The following is a 15,755-nucleotide window of genomic DNA, read 5'->3' on the forward strand; positions in this document are numbered from 1 at the left end:
ACGACTACTGCCACGTCTTGGCCATTCTTGACTAGCTTGTGTGATATGTCCCTTTCATGAGGTTCACCATGAACAGCCACACTTGATTCCACCCACTGGGTCACCCTACAGTGGGTGTATGTGTAGTTGCACAACTATTTTGTGCAGGTGCCTGTGGCGCAGCACTGTGTTGTGGAGCTCCACGTGGCGGAGGTGGATGGTGTGCCTGGCGAGGCTGGTGATGTTGCTCATCCACAGATGAAGTGATGAATGAAGCCATGGTGCCCCCCCATCCTGACGGTGTGAGTTTGAGGGGGTCCGCAAAGTAGGTAAATGTGTTTGCACAGCAGAGTTTAGGGTATAAAGTAATAATTTTGAGTGGAAAGACAAAGGTGTTGCAGCCAAAACTTTTTCTGAAGTGACAGTGCCCTGCTGCAATAAATGAGGTTTTCCCCCCACCTGTCAAATAATCATTTGCATCTCCCACTGGCTGCTGGCTGAAACACATCTGCTACAACAGGGAGTGTTTCCCACAGCACTGGAAATACGCTGAGGATCCTTCAAAATTGCAACTCTGCCAAAATCCCCTGTCAATGAGGTCTCTCAAGTACCTCAGCTAGCTATATAAGTATGTAAATTATCATCCCGTCGGTTTGAATTGCCGGTGGGAGTCCCGCATGTGGGAGCTGCGCGGGCACCCGAACACGTCACTGGGGAACACGGAAGTGAGCGGGTTGGAGCCGGGCTCCGGACCCGCTCCGGGATTCCGCCATTTTAGGAGACCCCCCGCCCCCAACGCACCCGTTCAGCCATCCGAAAATCGGCCCCTTTATGTCTTAATAAAAAGGGAAGGTAAGAATATCACTGTAAAGTGGCAGTACAGGAGACATATGGAGATAAAGGAAAAGTGCAGTTGCTGAAGATAAATGCAAAATATTTAAGGCAGTATAAGTGAAAGTAGCAAGGTTATGCAAATTATATTATATACATGCTATGATTGCAAGTGAAATATATTGCAGGAAAGATTTTACATGGGCCAAATCAACCTGAACTAATACATGTTGCTGTTGTGTGTAAAGAAGAAAATGTATATATAAATGAACAGCAGAGTGGAACAGCTGGTGGACCCTATCACAGGAATACGAGAAGAGAATAGTAGATTTATTCACCAGGGAGGCTTTGGAAGGTCTTGGGACTACAGATGTTGGAGGGATGCACAGAACAACTGGTTATGTGCTGCATTCATCATAAACTAGAAATTGCACTGTGCAATATTTTATTTTAAATAGATTAACATCTCCATTTAAAATAGTGGACAATGTAATTTCATATGCATGTGTTAAATATTTGTCTTATATTGCACATATTTTCTGGATTCATAGCTTTAATAATTTGTATGCTACCTAGGATCTATACTCAATGACTGCAAATAAGCACATAACTAATAGAAAAATCACACAATTTAATGTAAGCTGAGAATGCGCCAGTGGACTAGAATCTGAACTAATATATGTAATGCACAACTGCTTTCTGACCAATGCATTAGGGATGTCATGAGAGGTAACTTGCATCTAGACTTGCTAATGGCAAATGACCCAGATAACATACTGGAAATGGAATTAGTGGCTCCCTTGGGCAACAATGATCATAATGTGATTAAATTTGATGTGATCTTGGATAAATCAATATTGCAAACCAATACTCACATTCATTACTTTAAAAGAGCCAAATTCAAGAGACGAGCTGAAACAATTTAATACTCAAGGAAATCTCAGTTGAAAATAAATGCAATGTCTGCACTGTTGGAACAGTTATTTTTCCAGCTGAAACCCCTCAGTGGTGTGCCAGAAATCTCCCTTTACCAAACTATTTGTCAAGAATTGTAAAATGGATGTAAAATTAACTGGTGCCTAAGTAAGGCCTTCTTTGAACCAATGCTCACATTAGGAGGGGGCTTATTATTTTTCGTAATGCAGAGGAATAATTACATTATATAACAGATAAAATGCAATATTAAACAGATACCTTTTCTACAGGGTGGCTCACAACAGGTTCATCATCCACTGCCAAGATACGATCCCCAACCTTAACCCTTCCATCCTGTGAAAACAAGAGTCTATTCGTCATTGATTATAACAAATACTGTATCTTACATCATACCCTACACTTCTTATTTAAAACTCAATTCAGTTCATAACATATGTGTGTATGTGTGTGTGTGTCCCAGAAAACTATTACTAGTCAATGCTTCAAAACAAATGACCAACACTGATGAATCTATGCATACATAATGCTCGCCATAAGCAGTCTCTTAGTCACTACTATCTGGGGCGTGGCGTAAGTTTTCCAATGCAGTATAGCAATAAATATATCAGTAAGTCAGTCTATCCATTTTAAAAAAAAAACAAAGGGCACAATTTTAAAAGGGCGGCGGGGTGGTAGCGGGGGGGTGAACAGGCACTCGGCAAACGGGAATAGTAAAAGCTTACTGTTCCTCACGTGATCGCAACTTAATTGGTGGCCATTAACCTTGTTTCCGGGTTTGCTGTCTGAGAGCTGCACAGTGGGCGGACTGTGCACCCACATGACCTGCTGTCAGCTGCAGCATCAACATTTAAAGGGCCATTGCTCCAATGGATTTTGCTGGATCAAGGAGCAAGAAGACCCAATGGAGCAGCACAGGGGCAAGGCTGCTCCAAGATTCAACGACGCCTCACTTGAGATGCTGCTGGACCGGGGTGAGGAGGAGGAGGGAACTATTTTACCCAAACAACAGGAGGAAGCGCCCTGCCTCTGCCATCAAGAAGGCCTGGCTCGAGGTGGTAGAGGAGGTCACCAGCAGGAGCAACATCTCCCGCACTTGGGTCCAGTGCAGGAAGCGCTTCGATGACCTAACTAGGTCATCAAAAGTGAGTACACTTACTGATTCTCCTGCATTCCGTGTTGCACATCACCACCACTCCCCCCAACTCATTCTGCACTGCCAAGACTACTCCATCACATCACTCCTCACACCCACTTAAGGCTCATCCTCAACTTACCTTCACTTCCTGAGCATTTCCTCACCTCCCCATTTGTGACCTCACCACTACCACTCACCCCAATCCTGATCCAATATGATGTTTCTGTCTGATACTAACCCTCTGATGCATCTCTTTAACAGTCAACCTCACCCAGTGCAATGCATTCATCAGTTGGCCACTTCACCATCACTCACTCACATGTCTGTACTTTCTCCCCTTGTAGAAGAGAGCGCAAAATGTACGCGAGAGGGCGAGGACTGGAGGGGGGCCACAACAAACAGTGGTCCTCACAGGGGCGGAGGAGGGCCTGGAGATCTGCCGCACCCTCGAGTGCCTGTCCGTCGGGGACGCCGAGACTGGCACCCTACAAACGTCTGGTGACACAACTTTAACATTCATTACACACATGAATTGATGTTAATGCTTGGCATGTTGAACACCTCAGTATGCTCATCGCAACAGCACATATCTGTGATGATGCTTAATATTGCCTTCTGTTCTCTTACAGGCCTTTCAATGACTGCAGTGTTGGCAGAGGGCGATTCCTCAGAGGAGCTCCCGGCCTCTGAGGGTGCACTGTCATATCTTAGTGAGCCATCCACCAGCGCAGATACTCACACCTCGGTGGGTCCTAGTAGTCAGTTAGTTGGGTTGGCACCTGGTGAGTTACCACACACAAGTGAGCACGAGCAGACATTGGTGGCAGGGGCAGCTGTGGAGAGTCCACGTCGGTGGGCGCACTCCTCTCCAGGCTCTGCTCAGCTGCAGATGCTGAACCCCGGGGGCCATCCTTCAAAAGAAGAATGATCGAGGCACAGCAGCACATCTGCAAGGTACTGGAACAGGTGCCACGCGCACTCTCCAGAATAGCACACAGGATGGAGGAATCCAACTTCTGCATTAGTGGAATGGTGGCACAGGTACATGAGGGAATCTCTGAGATAGTGTCGCAGGTATGTGAGGGAATGTCTGCGATGGAGAGAAGGCTAGCCTCCATTGAGCTTCAAGCACAGCTCACAAATGAGTCCATTCAGGCACTGACAACGGCCGTTCAGACTCAGGGTGAACAACAGGCAGACAGAAACTTTACAACTGGGCTTACAAGGCATCACACGTCCTCCAAACTGTTCTCCAGCAGGGTGGTAGAAGTGATGTGGGCCTGGCCCAGGAGAGGGAGGATGGCGAAAGGGGACATGGAACGCCACTCAAAGCGCTCCCACGTCTCACCCGTTGCCCCCCTCTCAACTAGTTACCGCAATGCTGCCTCCTCTCCAGGTGGTCGAGTCTACCCCTGCACAGGTGCAGGTGGAGCAGTCTTTGGAGGGGCCCTCACGGGCTCCAAAACCCAGAGGGCATATGCCGAAAGCATCTATGCAGTCAAGGCATGAACATGAGCAACCTGCCACTACCTCTGCTGCAGCCGCAGGGGATGCATCACGTAGAAGTAGTAGGAAGAGAAAGGCGAAGGTTTTGTGAAGACGAAGGGTATGCACAAGGATGTTTGACAGAATGTCATGTTTTTCATTTATATTTGGTTTTTGATAAAGTCACATTAAATGTTATCATTCTCACCACTACTGCCACGTCTTGCCCATTCTTGACTGCCTTTTGTGATAGTGCCTTTTCACGTACTTCATCAGGAATGGCAAGAGACTGTTTCGTGTGGGAGCGAGGTTGGGGGAGATGGTGTTGATGCTGCTCTTTCCAGGTGGTCTGAGGACTGGACTATTCTCACTTTGTGATCTCCTTATGAGAAGCGTTCACATATTAGTGCCTCCCTGGCCTCACAAGCAGCCAGGTGAGCCACTGCTCTGCCGGCGGGCTCCTCCTCCTCCTCCTCAATGTTGATTACACATGTGGATGCTGGATGAGGGGATGGGGCCTCATCAACCGGTAACCCTCTCTGTTGCGCCATGTTGTGCAGGACACAACACACTACGATAATGTGACCGACTCTCGCTGGTGCGCATTGAAGCGCTCCCCCAGAACGATCGAGGCACTGAAATCGTATCTTCAGCAGTCCTATTGCATGTTCAATTACAGACCTGGTAGCGATGTGGCTGTCGTACCGATGCTGTTCCTCGCTGATGGGGTTCCTCAGAGGTGTCATGAGCCACGTGTGCAGGGGGTATCCCTTGTCGCCGAGCAGCTAGCTCTTAAGGCTGTTTGGTGTGTGGAAGAGGGGCGGGATGTTGGATTCCCTCAGAATGAATGAATCATGGCAACTGCCAGGGAATCTCGCACACACGTGAAGGAATCTTTTGCGGTGGTCACAAACGAGCTGAGCGTTGATCGAGTGATAACCCTTTTTGTTGATGAACAGTCCTGGCTCGTGTGGAGGTGCTCTGATTGCTATATGCGTGCAATTGATTGCACCCTGTACATGTGGGAAGCCAGCCACACAGTGGAAACCCATTGCCCTCTCTGTCTGGCTGAGGTCGTCCATGGGGAAGTTGACGTATTGCGACGTCCTGCAAGACAAACGGTGATCTGTCTAATGCACTTGTGGGCAGACGACTGAGAGACCCCGGCGATGTCACCGGTGGCACCCTGGAATGATCCGGAGGCGAAGAAGTTGAGGACAGTGGTCACTTTAAATGCGACGGGTAATGAGATGCCGCCAGGCCCAGCCAGGAGCAGCTCGGCGTGAAGGAGGTACAGATGTCTGTGACCACCTGGCGACTCACTCTCAAGGCGCTGCTCCTCAGAGAGGTCCAGGAAGCTCAGCCTCGGTCTGTAGACCCTGTCACGCCTTCTGCGACATCGCTCCCTCCGTTGTTCCCCTCTCTGCTCTTCTGCGGGTGCCTGTGATGCAGCACTGTGTTGTGGAGCTCCAAGTTGCGGAAGTGCACGCCGTGCCTGGCGAGGATGGTGATGTTCCTCCTTCTCGGATGTACTGGTGATTGCAGCCAACGCGCCCCCCCGTCCTGATGGTGTCAGTTTAAGGGGGTCCGAAAAGTTGATAAATATGTTTAAACAGAACAAATCTGAGTGTGAACCAAGAATTTTCAGTCCAAACACAAAGGTCTCCCAGCCTAAAGTTTGACTGAGAGAACTGAAGTGCCCTGCTGCAATAACTCACCTTTTATCCCCATTTGTCAAATGGCTGCCGGCTGAAACCCGACTACTTTCCTGTGGCGTGCTTCACACAGCACGGGAAACACACTGCGGCAGCGTTGAAATCGCTTGCCTTCATTCTTATTAGATTTATGGACATTTCAACTACTTGATTTACTGTTTTAAATATCGTCCTGCCCGGGAATGGCGTGCGCACCCCGATGACTCTGGGCCGTGCGCGTTCTTCGGCGGGTTGGAGCCGGGATTCCTGCCCGCTACAAAAAGTCCCGATTTTCTTTGTCCCCCCCGCCCCCACTTTTTCCTTTTAAAATTGTGCCCAAGGTTAATATATTTTCAACTGAGTCAGAAGGTAGTGGGTTCGAGACCCACTCCAGAGATTTGAACACAAAACCTAGGCTGACCCTTCAGTGCACTACTGAGGGCATGCTGCACTATCGAAGGAAGTAAAAGATCCCATGGTACTATTTTGAAGAAGAGCAGGGGAGTTCTCCCCGGTGTCCTGGCCAATATTTATCCCTCAACCAACATCACTAAAACAGATTATCCAGTCGTTATCTTATTACTGTTTGTGGGACCTTGCTGTGTGCAATTTGGCTGTCACATTTCCTACATTAAAACAGTGACTACACTTCAAAAGTACTTAATTGGCTGCAAAGTGCTTTGGGATGTCCTGAGGTCGTGATGCTATATAAATGTAAGTTCTTTCTTCTTCTAACTTACCTTCGATGCTGTACCATTTTCTGTTAGACTCTTGATAACCACACCATCATGTGTACTCTCTTCACTAATTGCAATTCCAAGTCCACCTTGATCCTGTACAAAGAAAAACAGCCATCATGCTTAACTTTCTCACTCATATATCTAGTCAAATGTGTCTCCACAATTATTTTTCCTACAAATGAACATGACTTCCAAAGATAAAGTAAGCATTTCTCAATAAACTTACCTTAGTAAGTAGTACATACTGAATATTTTTAAATGAAGTCAGATCCTTTCCGGTTTGGAATAGAGATGTACTTGGCTCTTTCTGGAAAATAAAGACAGAAAACATAATTTCAACCAGTAATAATTAATATATTAAAACATTTCCATTACTTATTGAATAAAGGCTACAAACAGCAACGTTAAAATTCTACCAAAATTCTGAAAGCATGCCTCTGAATGTAACATTGGAGAGTTAATGCTGTAGACATTCAGAAAATAATGTTCATTATCTCCACTCTGAAAAAGTCCAGCCTACTTCTCAAAGCAGGTACTGGTTGCTTCTGATGAACAGACACTCTTTTCCTTAACTTGGGCTCTTCAGATCCCGATATTTACAGGGAGGCTGGGAGGGAGTGGGGCAGTGCGGTTCGGTGGGGGACCCAGAAATCCTGGGAATATGGAGGGTCTGCCGAATTTAACAGCAGGACTGCATTATCAGTTTTCACTCTGTTTCTTACCCGGCAGCTGGCCAGATTGACAAATTGGGCGGCTGCTGGGCAAGAAAGCCAGCAGCAGTCGGGGACCATTGGGGATGGTTTGGGGAAGATCGCGGGACAGCAAGGGGGTTGAACTGGCAATCGGGAGGGAGATTTTGCAAGGCAGAAGTGGGGGGAGGGGGGGTCGGCCAAACGCGGTAGCGAGGAGAGGCCGCAATTTGCAGGTGGTTTGCTTGAGAGCTGGGGGAGCACTCCAGCTCCTTCTGATTTACAAGCAGTGCTATAAAAAGCACTTCAACAACAACAATGACAAATTGCACTTATATAGCGCCTTTAACGTCCCAAGGCACTTCACAGGAGCGCTAACAAACAAAATTTGACACTGAGCCATATTAGGACAGGGGTCAAAGAGATAGGTTTTAAGGAGCGTCTTAAAGGAGGAGAGAGAGGCAGAGAGGTTTTGGGAGGGAATTCCAGAGCTTAGGGCCTAGGCAGCTGAAGGCAAGGCCGCCAATGGTGGAACGATTAAAATTAGGGATGCGCAAGAGGCCGGAATTGAAGGAGCGCAGAGATCTTGAGTGTTGTGGGACTGGAGGAGGTCACAAGAGATAGGGAGGGGCGAAGCCACGGGGGGATTTGAAAACAACGATGAATTAGGATGCCAAGGTTGCGAACAGTCTGGGTCAGCCTTAGACAGTGGCCAGGAGGAGGGATAGGGTCGATGGCAAGGGAATGGAGTTTGTGGCGGGGACCAAAGACAATGGCTTCAGTCTTCCCAATATTTAGTTGGAGGGAATTTTTGCGCATCCAGTACTGGATGTCGGAGAAGCAGTGTGACAAATCAGAGACAGTGGAGGAGTTGAGAGAGATGGTGGTGAGGTAGAGCTGGGTGTTGTCAGCGTACACGTGGAACCTGACATTGTGTTTTCAGATAATGTCACCGAGGGGCAGCACGTAGATGAGAAATAGGAGGGAACCAAGGATAGATCCTTAAGGGACTCCAGAGGTAACGGTAAGGGAGCAGGGAGAGAAGCCATTGAAGGTGATTCTCCGGATAGATAAGAATGGTACCAGGCGAGTGCAGTCCCACCCAGCTGGACGACGGAGAAGAGGCATTGGAGGAGGATGGTGTGGTCAACCATGTCAAAGGCTGCAGACAGGTCGAGAAGACACAGACACATCGGACATAATTTCTGACTTTGATAAGGGCTGTTTAAGCATTGTGGCAGGGGCAGAAACCTGATTATAGGAATTCAAACATGAAGTTGCGGGAAAGATGGGCACGAATTTGGGAGGCGACAACATGTTCAAGGACTTTGGAGAGGAAAGGGAGATTGGGGATAGGGCAGTAGTTTGCAAGGGTGGGTTTTTTCAGGAGGGGGGTGTCGATGGCAGATTTGAAGGGGAGGGAGACAGTACCTGAGGAGAGGGAACCGTTAACAATATCAGCTAACATGGGGGCCAGGAGTTTGGTGGGAATAGGGTCGAGGGAGCAGGAGATGGGTCTCATGGTCAAATGAGGTCGGAGAGGGCATGAGGGGAGATAGGAGAGAAACTAGAGAAAAATGCGAGTTCAGGGCTAGGGCAGGAGGAAACCTTAGGGGAAGTTTGGCTTGGTGGGCTATGGGAAGGGAGGGAAGCAGCAGAGGCAGCTGAATGGATGGTTTAAATCTTAGTGACAAAAGTCCATGAGCTCCTCGCAATTGTGGTTGGAGGTGAGGGTGGAAGAGGCAGGGGAGAGGGGTTTAAGAAGATGTTTTGTAGTGGAGAAGATAAGCCGGGGGTTATCTTTGCATTCCAGGATGATCCTGGAATAGTGAACAGTTTTGGCTGAGGAGAGCAGGACCCGATAGTGCTTTATGTGGTCCAGCCAGATCTGGTGATGAATGGCTAAGCCTGTTGTCCGCCATAGACGCTCAAGTCTGCGTCCCTTGGACTTAAGGGAGTGGAAATGAGGGCCATAACAGGGAAACGACCAGGGTGAGAGAGTAATGGTTTTAATGGGGACAAGGGCATCAAAGGTGGAGGTGTGGGTGTGACTGAGCAGATCGGTAGCTGCAGAAATGTCATAGTGGAGGGCCAAAGGTTAGACAGTTGGGAATTTGAAAGTGGTTGTTAGTGATTTGGGGAGAGTTTTTTGCAGTGGCGGACATAGAAGGAAGTGAGGTTAGGAGGGGGAGGGGGGATGTGGGTGGTGAGGGATACAAGGAAGTCTTCAGAGATGGCCTTATTCGTGACTGACACGATGGGAGTAGAGAGGCTACGTGAGATGACAAGATCGAGGGGGTGGCCATGAATGTGGGTAGGGGAGTTTATATAGAGGGAGAGATTGAGGGAGGATAGGAGGGCAGTGAACACAGAGGAGAGAGGGCATGATGAGTTGAGATGGAGGCTGAAATCACCGATGATGAGAAGTTGCTCGGTGCAGAGGCTGAGGGAGGAAAGCAATGAAGATATCTCGGTGAGAAACTTGGTGTGGTACTTGGGTGAGCAGAAGAGAATGAGGATTTTAAAGGAGAGATGAGGGGGTGGAACAAGGTGAGATGCTCAAAGGAGAAGAAGGTGCCAGAGGAGTAGGGGGACAGACCAAGGTGTGATTTGGTAATAAGGGCCACACCGGCAATCTGGAGAGGCAAGTGGTGGAAGATATAGCCAGACTGGGTGGCTTCATTGTGGGAAGGGGCGGGTGGTGAGAAGGTGTCAGCTTTCTGTCAAGGCCATGATTTTGATGCAATCATGCACAATAAGCTCATGGATGGCAAGGGCCTTGTTCACAAGTAAACGGACATTCTCGAGGGAGATGCGGAGAGCAACTGTGATAGCTGATCCGCTGGCATTGTCCACAGGATCAGCGCTGGGAGGGGTGAGTGGGACAGGAAGGAGATTGGCAAGATTAGCCCCCAGCGGGGGCGCTGAGCTGGAAGGTTGACGAGAGAGTAGGATGGGGCAGTTGGGGTTGCTGCTCGTAAGGAGGCAGCGACGAGTGTCTTGATGGGCTCTTCGGAGGATGCCAAGAGAGGCACAGAGGGAAACTGCAGGATTATCTAAGAGGGAGTCAAGCCTGGTACAGCGGCAGGAGAGTAGGAAGGTCGAGGCGTGCTGAAGGGTTGGGTTAGGGATTTTGCAAGGTGGGGGGGGCAGAGTACCCGAGAGTAACCCCCAAGAATGGGTGGGCTGGAGATGGGTGGGTAGTAAAATTTGTTGAAATCTTCAGCAGGACTGCATCCCGGCTCCAACGCACCCTCTTCCAGGTTTAACCCAGGCACGACAGAAACCCAGAAGTCCCGTCCCCACTTCAAGCCAGAGGGCAGATACTTACAGGGACAATGTACCTCTTTCCGACAGTTGAGGCACTTAACTTTTTGTGTATTAGAAATGCAAAACGCATTTAACCGTACCTATTTGGGTTTCCCATCGCTTCCGATTCACGTCAGGTGAAAGCAGGCGGGAAAGGCCAGATCCATGAGGTGAGTGCCTTTATTGCAATGCTTGTGGGCCAGGATGAGCAGAAATGCTTCATCCAGGCCCAACAAGCTCACCTGGCCGACAGGACCCCCGCGATCGGCCACCCCCCCCCCAACCCGATTTTCTCCAAGACCCACCCAATGTTGTTCACCCCCCACGACTTCTGCCACGGCCCACGATCTCTCCCTCCTCTCCGATTCCCGGGGCCTTTTCCTCCCGACAGGCAGCCAGTCTGTCAATCTGGCTGGCTGGTGCGTGGGAAACCCGGAAGCTCAAATACTTACCTTCAATTGAGTTGCGATCGCAGAATGCGACGCACTCACTTGACTTTTGGGTTCCTCACGCGAATATCTAACGATGCCTTGGGTTCCAGGCTCCGAGCTAAAATCATGCCCCTCGAGAGGGCAGAAATGAAAGTAGGCATGACAACGGGAGAGAGGGGCCTAGGAGAGGTAAGGAGAAAAGAAGAAAAAAGGGGAAATAGAAGCGATGGGCTCGGGTCCGGAGAGGCAGTCAAAATGTGCATGCGAATGGACACAGGGAAACTCAAGTTACATTGACGTGATTACATTGCAAGATTGGGATAGATATGTCCTGGTAATAAACAGGGAATAGAGAGGAGACAATAGGAGGGAGTCCAAAGCTGAGGTCAGAGGTCCTGTGGTGGGATAAAGTTGACGTAGATAGAGTGCAGTCTGCTTGGAGCATCGACGAACTGATGTCCAGGTTCAGAGACTGGTGTGGAGAGCGATTGAGTCCGGAAGCTATTTGAAGGGTAGAGTATCGGAGGACGTATTGCTGGAGGTATTTCCGTGGGAATGAAGAGCCAGAAGTGTACAGAATTGATCGCGGGGCAGGAAAACGGTGGTGAAGTTGGAGGTCACTATAAGATCCAGAAGCGGCAGGGAAACGGACTACGGCCCAGCAGAGTGAATTTCTGGCCAGGAACCACACAGTAGCAAAATAAAGTTGGAAAACCAGTAGGACCAGGAGGACAGTCATAAAGCTCTTACCTGCTTCATCCGGCTGCTCCCATCTCCATTTAGCTGCCGCGTTTCCTGAGCCTCGGGAAACCCGGCCCGTAGCCATTAAATTTAAATCAGGTTCTCAACTGCACTGTGGGAGCCTGATTTAAATATTGCAATGAAATGTTCCACCTCTCCAAGACGGGGCACAGACATGGCTTGCAACCCGCCGTCGTAAAAATGGAGGCAGGCACACTATTAATACCAATTCTTTCTCAAATCAACAGAAATTCATATATTAGATGTTAATGCTATTGTTGCAACCTCCTGACTTTAAATGAGGGTAAACATTATCTTCTGCTACCTGAGTATAAGAATTCAGGTCAGTCCAAACTAAAACTGCCAGGCTGCTCCTATCAGCTGACTACAGAGTGTCATATAACCATCTTCTTTGCCAGGGATGATGTGTGATGCAGGAAAATTCCATAAGATGAATGGAAGAAAATATATTTAAAAAACGTATTATCAATTGACAAGTGCACATATTATTTTGAATGATCATAAAATTAGGAAAGATAATCACATTTCATTCATGGAGTAATGACTTGCTTTTAGCTAGGATCAAATGTTAAAAGTCAGTGAAACTTTACAATGCATGCAAGAAAAGATAATGGATTGAAAAAAGGATGTTTATGTGCAGGTGAATGAGAGTTCAGATTAGCCAGTTCTCTTATCCTTGTACCCAAAGTAGTCAGACTTTCGCAAAGACTTTTTGAGCCACATGGCAAGCTTTAATTGCCTACACACAATGGTTTTATATTAATCTACAAAAACAGCATCATCAGAGAACTGAAGTGTAGCTTTTTGATTGTTACAAAAGTACATATTTTCATAAAGGTGGAAATGGGTAAGTATTTGCTAGAAGACAAAAAGGGATTATTGCAGTGCGCTTAATATCCATACCAGTTGCTGGGCTCCTGAAGTAGCTGTGATTATGTCAGGCGATTTTACTGGACTGACTGCCATTTGCTTAACTGCATCTGTGCTTCTGGAAAACAAATTAAAAGGAGAATTTAATTTATTTTGCACTACCTTCCCACTGCCTTCAAAAATAATGTATTGTACAAGCTCTTCTAATTAAATTTGCAGTGTGTGAAGTTTTACATTTCAGTATATATTAAATTTATTCAGGGAAAAGATCTGTTGCAAGGGATTTGGGGAATAGTTTTATTGTCTTTGGGAGGGTGAAAGCAAGAGAGAGCAAGAAAAAAGAGCAAGAATATATATATATATATAATTTATATCTTTATATATCAGAGGGAGAGATATGGATATCTATATATACTGATATTGGTGGTTAGGGATCAAAGGAAACAAAGAAGGGCATTGCCCTGGCACACACACATTTCCAAAAAGCTGTAGGCTACTTCTTGTATTTTTTTTTAAATGAAAGGAAAGGAGGATTTGGGGGAAAATAAAAGACAAAAATCTTTCAGCAAGTGCAGAGGAAGTATAAAATGGCACTCTTGACTTGGTGAGGTCACAACACTATGGCCAGAAATGAGAGCAAGCAAGTCTGGAGGGAAATAAATCATCTGCATAATATACTCTCTTTGGGAGTCTTAAAGTAGGCCCAAATTATGCATTAAATGATAAAATTATATCTCATTTGGGTCAGGAGACAAGGCGCTGTTTGAGTCAAGCTTAACATACACACACTCATTAGTGTCATTACCAAGGATTACTGCAATTTATTATTTGTATAAATTACAAAATAAATGACACTCATCAGGAATAATATACCTCACTTTACTAGATGGGAAGTAGTCCAAAAAATTGTTATAATGTTTAATGTTCACACTCCAAACATTTTCATTGCATGTAATAAAATAAACTATCCATTCAATTGTTCTAAAGCAATAATAGTTTCCGTAGTTATCACTCAGAGGGGGAAAAAAGAGAAAAGTGAAGCCTAACAAAATTTTTAGCATGAAACTAGATCCAGCAACTCATTCCTTAGTGGACTGTGGAACAAAGATATTCATAAACTCGCATTGTCACTATATGTGACCCAATCAACTTGAACAAATTGTGGAATTAATTTTAATCCATTCTATTTAATTTAAATTTGTTGCCAGTACGTCCTATACCCACCCACTAATAATGATCTTCCCTATCCCTTAAAACAGAATTGTATTAAAATGCTAAACACCCACAAATGGCAGAAACAAATGTTATAGGAATTGCAGGCCATTACATTACATTTAAATGAAAATATTTTCCTCCAATTATTCTAACAAGGTGCTACACTTAAATTATACACGATTAAAAATAAGCAGCTTTTAAAAAAGCCAATTTATAAACAGCATCATTTCCTAATATTTAGTGGCATCTTTAACCTTATTAGTTGTAAATCCTACCATAGTCTCTTTATCCTTTTAAACCTCCATTGTTTTTTTACTCTACTTTTAAGCTTTCAAAATTGCACTCAGTAGAATTAGAGAAATGCGTGGAACAGCAAAAAGGTAATGGCAATATCTAGAGCTCAAAATTCGAAAAACAGACATCAAAAAGATTAATGAGGTTCAGGTATACATTTTGAAAATTGTTTTAGATTCCCTGCTGCTTATTCCCTTATGTAACAGAAGACAGCAGCTGCTAGCTATGCTTAAAAAAAACAGGGTCAATTTTTTTTTTGAATGGAAGCAGAAAATCATTGAATAGCAGCATCAAAAATGATTGTGCGACATAGACAGTTTATGTGCCACACAGGTATAGAACAGATGGTTTAGGAGCATGTCACAAGCTGCAACATGGCCAAGGTTTTTTGCTGACATTAAAAACAACTCTTGTAGTGTGCAGCCATCCAAAACCTTTGTTATAACCTTGAAGCAACATTCCTGAACCAGCTGTTATTTTGTATATGCTATCAAATCTTCTATCTTGTTACTGAAGTTTTGCTCTACAGGGTACTGTTCTGTTTGGGTAGCAGGTTTTCCCACACACATTACCCTAACTGGAAGGAAGGGCATTCAAAGTATGATCAAGGTCCTTAAGGGTACAAGATAAGTGTTTAATATAGATACAGATTGTACAACAAAAACTTCGAAGGGGGAGAGTGAAAAGACAGTTCAGATTTAATTACTTTACGCAGACATGGGGAATATATTGAACGAGCTGCCAAAGAGGCAGAGTGGGCTGATTGGAACAGCAAAATCAAGGGAGAGCTATATAAAGACCTGGAGAAAAATATGCTAGAGGGGTATGAGAGGCATAATGGGATATTTCCTAGAAGCCAGGTAGACCGCAATGGTCTTTTCCACCCTTTTCAGTCCCACATTCCCCACTTTATCGAAGTTCACAGTGCTGGATTCTTCTATTGAATAGAATTAATCTTGTTGATAAATATGGAAATGAACGAAAATAACGCATCAATTAGTTTACGCACAGTTGGGTTTCTCTGGATTATTTGCAATGACAAATCTTGGAATTAGGAATTAATTTGACAATTTAACATTTATTTGTGTGAAGCTAGAAATTTTACTGAATGCTGTCCACAGCCAATATCAGTTCATTGGTGTCTAGATTCCAAGATTTGCCAAAATAAGTAGTAATTTTCTATCAGCAAATTATGTCTATTGACTAGTTTCAGAATGCACCTACAATAGTCAGATTCCCTGATCTTGCTGACTAAACAGTGATTAAACCACTCTGCAGCACCATTTCGAGGAGTTTGGGCAACCCATCAACAGCAAGATTCATTGTTTACCAGAGAAACCCCAATTTACATGACAGGCAACATGGCAGCATAAAACAAAATGTTT

At 45.8% G+C, this 15,755-nt stretch overlaps 1 protein-coding gene across 9 annotated transcripts in view; it reads right to left on the minus strand.

Annotated features, from left to right (window-relative positions):
• The window catches only part of LOC137321295 (multiple PDZ domain protein), a 326,443-nt gene that overhangs the window by 72,785 nt on the left and 237,903 nt on the right, over positions 1-15,755 (minus strand). For all 9 annotated transcript variants that reach the window (XM_067983665.1, XM_067983664.1, XM_067983660.1 and 6 more), the window contains 4 exons: positions 12,895-12,979; positions 7,027-7,107; positions 6,801-6,893; positions 2,005-2,079 (listed from right to left, as the gene is read on the minus strand). In XM_067983665.1, the coding sequence (XP_067839766.1) occupies positions 2,005-2,079; positions 6,801-6,893; positions 7,027-7,107; positions 12,895-12,979 (334 nt within the window). The remainder of the gene's footprint in view (positions 1-2,004; positions 2,080-6,800; positions 6,894-7,026; positions 7,108-12,894; positions 12,980-15,755) is intronic.

Source organism: Heptranchias perlo, chromosome 4, assembly GCF_035084215.1.
Source record: "Heptranchias perlo isolate sHepPer1 chromosome 4, sHepPer1.hap1, whole genome shotgun sequence".
Taxonomy (NCBI): domain Eukaryota; kingdom Metazoa; phylum Chordata; class Chondrichthyes; order Hexanchiformes; family Hexanchidae; genus Heptranchias; species Heptranchias perlo.